Genomic DNA, 5,967 nt, shown 5'->3' with positions numbered 1-5,967 from the left:
GTTGTGCATTAGGGCTTCATCATTGAGTACAAGGGACGATTAGCTTAATTATTGAGTACCTCAAAGAGAAATCAGAGTGAAGACACTCTTTCCAGGTGAGGACATTCAGGAGTGCCTTCTCAAATTATATTAGATGGGTTGTAAAATTCAGGAGTGCCTTCTCACTGTTGTGTCTGTGCCTGGTGCGTGTTTGGTCTATTTTGCTGGTAGTCACTGATTTCTATGGTGGTAACGTATGCTATTGGCATGTTATGCCATGATTTTAAGGCATTCAACTATAATTGCTAAATCTGATGAAAATATTTCAAGATTTTTGTACCTACCACCTAACCTTGATATTTTTTATTTTTCCAGTAGATCATTTATTTGTTTCTGCCAGTTTCTATTCTATGTATTTGAACGCGATTCAATATTTTGATTATAAGAAATTCAACTATAATTTCTAATCTGATGAAATTAATGTGCCCTGATGAAACTAATGTGCCCTGATGAAACTAATGTGCTCTGTAGTAATGATTGTACTACATTACTATCTTTCAGTTCCAAGCAGCCAATTATATCTTAAATATCTAATGTATGTGCTTTTTTTTGTATTGCTCTATACCAACTATGTTAAAACCATGCTTGATGCTGCTTGCTTATCACTAACTAGGAAGTCTTGGCACGGCGACACGCCGTGCCCGTAGGGTGATCTTGAGGCGATTTATAAATTTATGTGGTAATATTTTTTTAAATAGAAGAGGTGACCTATAGTAAAGTATTTTTTCGAAGTTGTTGTGAAAGACGGTAGAAGTGTTTCCTATGTTAGTCGTGTGGCGATCAAATAAGGAAGCATTTCTTTCCTCAAATAAAAGAGGCGACAAATAACAGAGTATTTTTGTTCCCAAAATTACTGCTGAACAGTTACTTGTAAAGAATTGTTTTTTATTAAATAAAATACAACTTATATATCCATGTCTAGACACTAAGAAGTGAAGCGTTGGAATTTGTGGGGCTTAAACATGCCACGCGAGCTGGAGTAAGATAAGCATGCAAACAAACAAAAAACACCACGCAAGCCTAGACAGCAGACACGTACTCTTCGCTCTGTGTCTTCTTCTCTTCACTTTCGATCCCCTTCTTGCTCTCACTTTCTCTATAGAGCCTACAGCTCATGTAGCCGTCGATTTGATGCTGCCACCGCCTAATCGGTGCAGCCGGCCGCTCTTCGGCGTTCTCTTCGGTCTCCCCCATCGGAACACCGGAGCTATTTGGTCTCTGTACACCCGGTCCCGCGGTAGTTGGGTAGAAAGATGCTGGAAGTGGAGTAACAGCAGGTGAGCCGGCGACGTGGATTAGGCGGCGGTGGTGGCAATGGCACACCGAGTTGGAGTCCACCGGGAGAGTTGGCTCGAAGACAACGGACTGCTGATAGCGGTAGACACGCTCTGCCCGTCCTGCTGATTTCGCAACATCACCAACTGGGATGGCAGCATCACCACTCACCGCCTGGAGTGTGCAAGAGAAGGCTTGCAGGTACACTACCATGTTTCTCTCCATTCTATGCTTATGTAGTTTTGTTGTTGGTCCAGAACGTATGAGTTCATTCCTGCATGTTAGATTGTAGTTGCAATTCCATTGTAGAAATCTGCATGTTGTAAAATTAGTTACTGCCTAAGTAAGGATGCAAGCTATTTGGGTGGCGATGTCTGATTATCTTAACTATCTAAGAGCATAACATGGCTTTCTAAGTTTGTATCCCTTCACTGTGCATGGGCTGACACAACTATAGTATTGCAGGAACACCTAAGTTTAGTTTGAAACCGGATAACCGACTTTCTCTAAATACAAAAGAGTACTGATCCTTGTTCAACTGACGATGAAGATAAAGAGACATATTCCTTTAAGAATTCTTATCCCAGTGCCAATATTGGAAGCCAAAGAAGGCATGTTCTTACGAAACATAACAGAAAGTTCCCGAAGTAATAAATGTGCAAGTACTTGGTAGGAATTACTTGGCGTGAATGGCTCAAAGAAGACCCAATCTGCGAAAACTTTCTGTCATCTGTGACACAACAGAACAACATAACAATCATAAGCAAATGCAAAAGCTTAAAAAAAAAAAACCACTGGATAGCTTCATCAAATAGCAAGAACCACTCGTTGTCATCGATAATTAGTTACTCCTCATGTCTAGAAGGCCTCCTTGAGAGTGCTACATGATGTGCCATGGTAGCGCGTTGTGATAGTTGAGTGAATATGCTTTATTTTAGTGAAGATATATGCATAATCTGAATAGAGATAGATATTTCAGTCTTTAGCATAATTGATCAACCATAGCAGACAAAATTGAGTTGTATGTCCAGCAATTGAAAGACATGATATTTAGCAAAGTATAGATGTTTGTACATATCTCAATATGAAACCGTGGCAATTGGTAAAGAACTAAAAAATATGACTGAAAGCTGATACATAAAGTGAGATGCCCTATTGAAATGAAAATGGTAGTTATCACCAGACTAAGAGATGTGCTAGTAAAATTCACACTGAATGACCAGTGAAGGTATACTGCCTAACTAAGGTTCAAGTAGTAGAATACTTAAAATGCAAAGCTAGCATGCCATGAACTGTCAATGTGCCTGATTAAACGTTTGCATTCCTACACTAAGAGTTTGTGTGTTCAAAAAAGAATTCAAAAGAGTTCAAGTACGCTCAAACACTCATTCCAAATAGATGTCTATACATAAATAGGGTCTAAATGTTTTGCTAATTTTTACTTAAAGTGTTGCGTAGACAGAACAATTTAAACCCTGATCTGAACCTCAGTATCACGCAGATATACGTTTTGGGATCTAAATATTGCAGGTTACAGAGCAGTGTTAGCAATGTCTTCGTCTTGTAATTCTTTGCATCTAGATACAGCAAGTTCCTTAGGTTTTTCTTTGCCTAGAAATATGGTAGTATAGCTATCAAATTGGTTGTCCGTGCAACTTACAAAGATAGAGCGAGTAGTGGCATTATGATGATACAAAAAAATTGGTGCTGACGAAATCCTAGGAAAGCAACATATTCCGGACGGCCGTGAAAATGCACCTACCGTGCAAAACATAAATATACACTATTATCATTAAGTATTCATTTACAATGTCAGGCATAGAAGGAATACTACAACTATAGGAAAGAATCAATATATTTCTAAATTCACATATGAGGTAATATAAGGAAGCCACTCTGTAAAGGCCATAAATTTTCATAGTCACGCTCACAAAAAATTTCCAGAGGGTACAAAAATATCTTGTCTATTGGTTTGGCATGAAAGAAGTCTACCATCTCCCACATGTTGGCCTAATGAACACATGTGCATGTAAATTTTAAACCGATAGTGTAGACCATGAAGGACCGAGGAAGCAAGAGAAAGTAGGTACGATTAGGTATTTGAATAGCATAGGGAAAAAACAGAGAAAAAAACGGTTCACCATCTCTTTGGGGAAAGTCAGGCGATGTCTTCCTAAGAATTCTTGTCATCCACAATTGTTTGGGCACACTCTCTCCTCACCTCTATTTGGTGATGGCAAGCTAAACATTAGGCTATCCAGATCGAAAAGCTAGAGTGGAAGTGGCCGGACTTACATCAACATTCTACAGATCTGAAATTAGAAAACCAAAATAAACCTAACAAACCAAGTTACTACAGTGTTGTAACAACCATAGAAAAGAAAATATGTGTAGTAAAAATTAACAAAGCACTAACGGCCAGCCGAAGCAAATAATAATACGAATCAGTCAACACACGGGTAAAACTATCGACAAATCATTAATACCAACGGAATGAGAGGTGAGGGAAGCAGAGAGGGTTTTTCTTTACCTAGTGAGGTAACATGTTTCTTCGTACAAGCCTAGAGACGTACTGAGACCATGATGATTAGAACTCATGTGGCAACAGTTCCTTGGGGGCTTTGCTGCAAAAACAATCAGTGATCACCTATTATCCGATCGTAAATATAAGGTGGGTAACTGTAGCATTTTTGTATTGTTTTGTGGGTAATATTGATATTTACCTTTTTCTTTGATAATGTTGGGCCAGATAAATATTATGTGCTTGTTTACTTCAGCGGCGCTAGTGTCACCCTGCAACATAACGAAATCGTCGCTTGCCCATCAAACAGAACTGCTTCTTTATTTTTTAAATTAACCATGCAATCATACTAACCTCATTATTCCATTACATCCTAAACCTGGCAGCTATTAGCTCATCTCTTATGGCGGTTGGAATTGGTCAATCATCATGCCAATGAACTGGGTGGGTGCTCACCCGAGTGTCGATGGTAGTTCCACTGCATAAAACATTGTATTGGATTAATATCTCACCATGGCATGTTTTGGAAACCTGTGATGTTCAGAACAGGTTGATACAATAATTATCACTTGATGAACCTTCATGATGCTGTGACCACCTAAATCCACATGTAAGAAAACATCTGAGCCCATATCTAAGAGGACCATCTAAATCCATACCAATCCTTTTTCCCTACAAAGATCGGGAAGCGACATTAGTGGACAGCTAGCTCACTGGCTAATCATGTTGATATTGCTGTTTTTTTTTTGATATTAGGCATCTTGGGAGAGCTAGCTCACCAAGTAGTTACTGGGAGGGGGAGGGGCAGCTTACCGATCCAATGAACCCCGTCGTCGCCTTTGTAGTCTTAGTATGTGGCCAAGCTCGACGCATAGGAGCAGACCCTGCATGCCATCCTATGAAAAACAACACCGGAAGGCGAATGCGGCTTCTCTGTCAATGGTACAGGGAAAGCAGAAGGCAAGTGCACGGAGCCGGGTTGCATCAGAAGGGTGCGGGGCGCCGGAGCTGGCTGGCCACCGGCTGGCCTCCCACGAACAGGCGACGCAGCTGGACGACAGCCTGATCTCTATATTCCCAGGTGCGCATTCGCCGGCGGCCAACAGCACAGCGGGCACTCAAAGGAAGGGTCATTAGGAGAACAATCCACTTCAAGGCCACAACAAAAACGTAAGGCACTGCAAAAAGTAAGAGGATACACTTCAAGGCCACAAGAAAAACGTAAGGCACTGCAGAAAGTAAGAGGATAAACAACCGTGCTGCCGGCGGCGCAAGCGGCACCACTGCCTCCTGCAGCCACAGAGGAGCTCGACCTGGGAGCACGCCACGGACGCCTCCGCACGTCCTCCGCACGTCCACGGCGGCCAGGGAGGAAGAAGAGAGGGGTTGGCCCTAGGTGAAGTACGTGGGCAGCAGGGGTGGGGATTAGGGAGGAAGAGAGAAATCCGGGATGGTCATTGGGGACCGAGGGAGAGATGAGAATTGGGGAGAGCCTGGATTGTTCGGCGGCACCGGTTTGACCGCCGCTGATGGTGGGGTGGAGAGAACGCCCACGATGGCTCAAAACCATCCATGGTCGGTTATGACCGGAAACACCGGAGATCAAAGGTGGATAAAACAAAAGGAAACGTAGGAAACCGGCCCGCAAATAAAGGATCCACCGGCTGCCTCCCGGTAACCCAAAATTGTCCATAGGAAAATAAAGGAAAGAAATTGAACTAACCTTCCTTATCTATAGGGATCATCCCGTGTACACAGTAAAAAAGTCAGACGTGGCAAAACGCTATTGGAGGAAAGGGTGGAGGGAACAGTTCCCAAATCGCTCACCTTCCGGCAGATGGGTTCAACTTTGATATAGGTTATAATTTCCATAAATGCTTCATATAGCACTCTGTAACCTGTCAATTGGTGCGGAATACAGCGACAGAGTATTTTCCTCTTCCCGAAGCGTGCGCACGGGCTAAGAGACTGTGTCTGATCCCGTGGGTGATGATTTGGTTGTGAACTGCTGCTGGACCTGGGATGTGCTTGGATGGTGGATGTTTGGGTCAAGGCGACAGCAAGGCACTCGATCTCAGATCTCAAGTATTTTAGTATTGTTTTTTTGCTCTATGACAATTTCATCCGTTCTA

General features: G+C 42.2%; 1 protein-coding gene across 9 annotated transcripts; it reads right to left on the bottom strand.

The window, feature by feature from the left end:
* Positions 1-903: 903 nt before the first annotated feature.
* Positions 904-5,390, bottom strand: LOC124673726. Of its 9 annotated transcripts, none has more exons than XR_006992811.1 (7): positions 4,649-5,390; positions 4,414-4,507; positions 4,190-4,313; positions 4,038-4,107; positions 3,845-3,938; positions 1,995-2,044; positions 904-1,588 (listed from the first exon to the last, which is right to left on the bottom strand). XR_006992811.1 is itself a non-coding variant. In XM_047209765.1 (4 exons), the coding sequence occupies exons 3-4, from the start codon at positions 3,910-3,912 to the stop codon at positions 1,060-1,062; spliced, it is 636 nt and encodes a 211-aa protein (XP_047065721.1). In that variant the 5' UTR covers positions 3,913-3,938; positions 4,038-4,107; positions 4,190-4,625; the 3' UTR covers positions 904-1,059. The 9 variants fall into 9 exon arrangements, 1 of the variants encoding a protein (XP_047065721.1); XR_006992810.1 differs by having other exon boundaries at positions 904-1,627; positions 4,649-5,389; XR_006992807.1 differs by having other exon boundaries at positions 904-2,044; positions 4,649-5,386.
* Between the last annotated feature and the right edge of the window lie 577 nt (positions 5,391-5,967).

The sequence above is a fragment of the Lolium rigidum genome, chromosome 7 (genome assembly GCF_022539505.1).
Source record: "Lolium rigidum isolate FL_2022 chromosome 7, APGP_CSIRO_Lrig_0.1, whole genome shotgun sequence".
Classification (NCBI taxonomy): domain Eukaryota; kingdom Viridiplantae; phylum Streptophyta; class Magnoliopsida; order Poales; family Poaceae; genus Lolium; species Lolium rigidum.
This window is presented reverse-complemented; position numbering and strand designations above follow the sequence as displayed.

Excerpts from the sequence above, each read along its gene's own strand:
- LOC124673726 (XM_047209765.1), bottom strand. The coding sequence starts at position 3,912 with ATGAGTTCTAATCATCATGGTCTCAGTACGTCTCTAGGCTTGTACGAA. Across the intron at positions 1,628-3,844 it reads GAAACATGTTACCTCACTAG|ATTTCTACAATGGAATTGCA; the intron begins GTAAAGAAAAAC and ends TACAACATGCAG.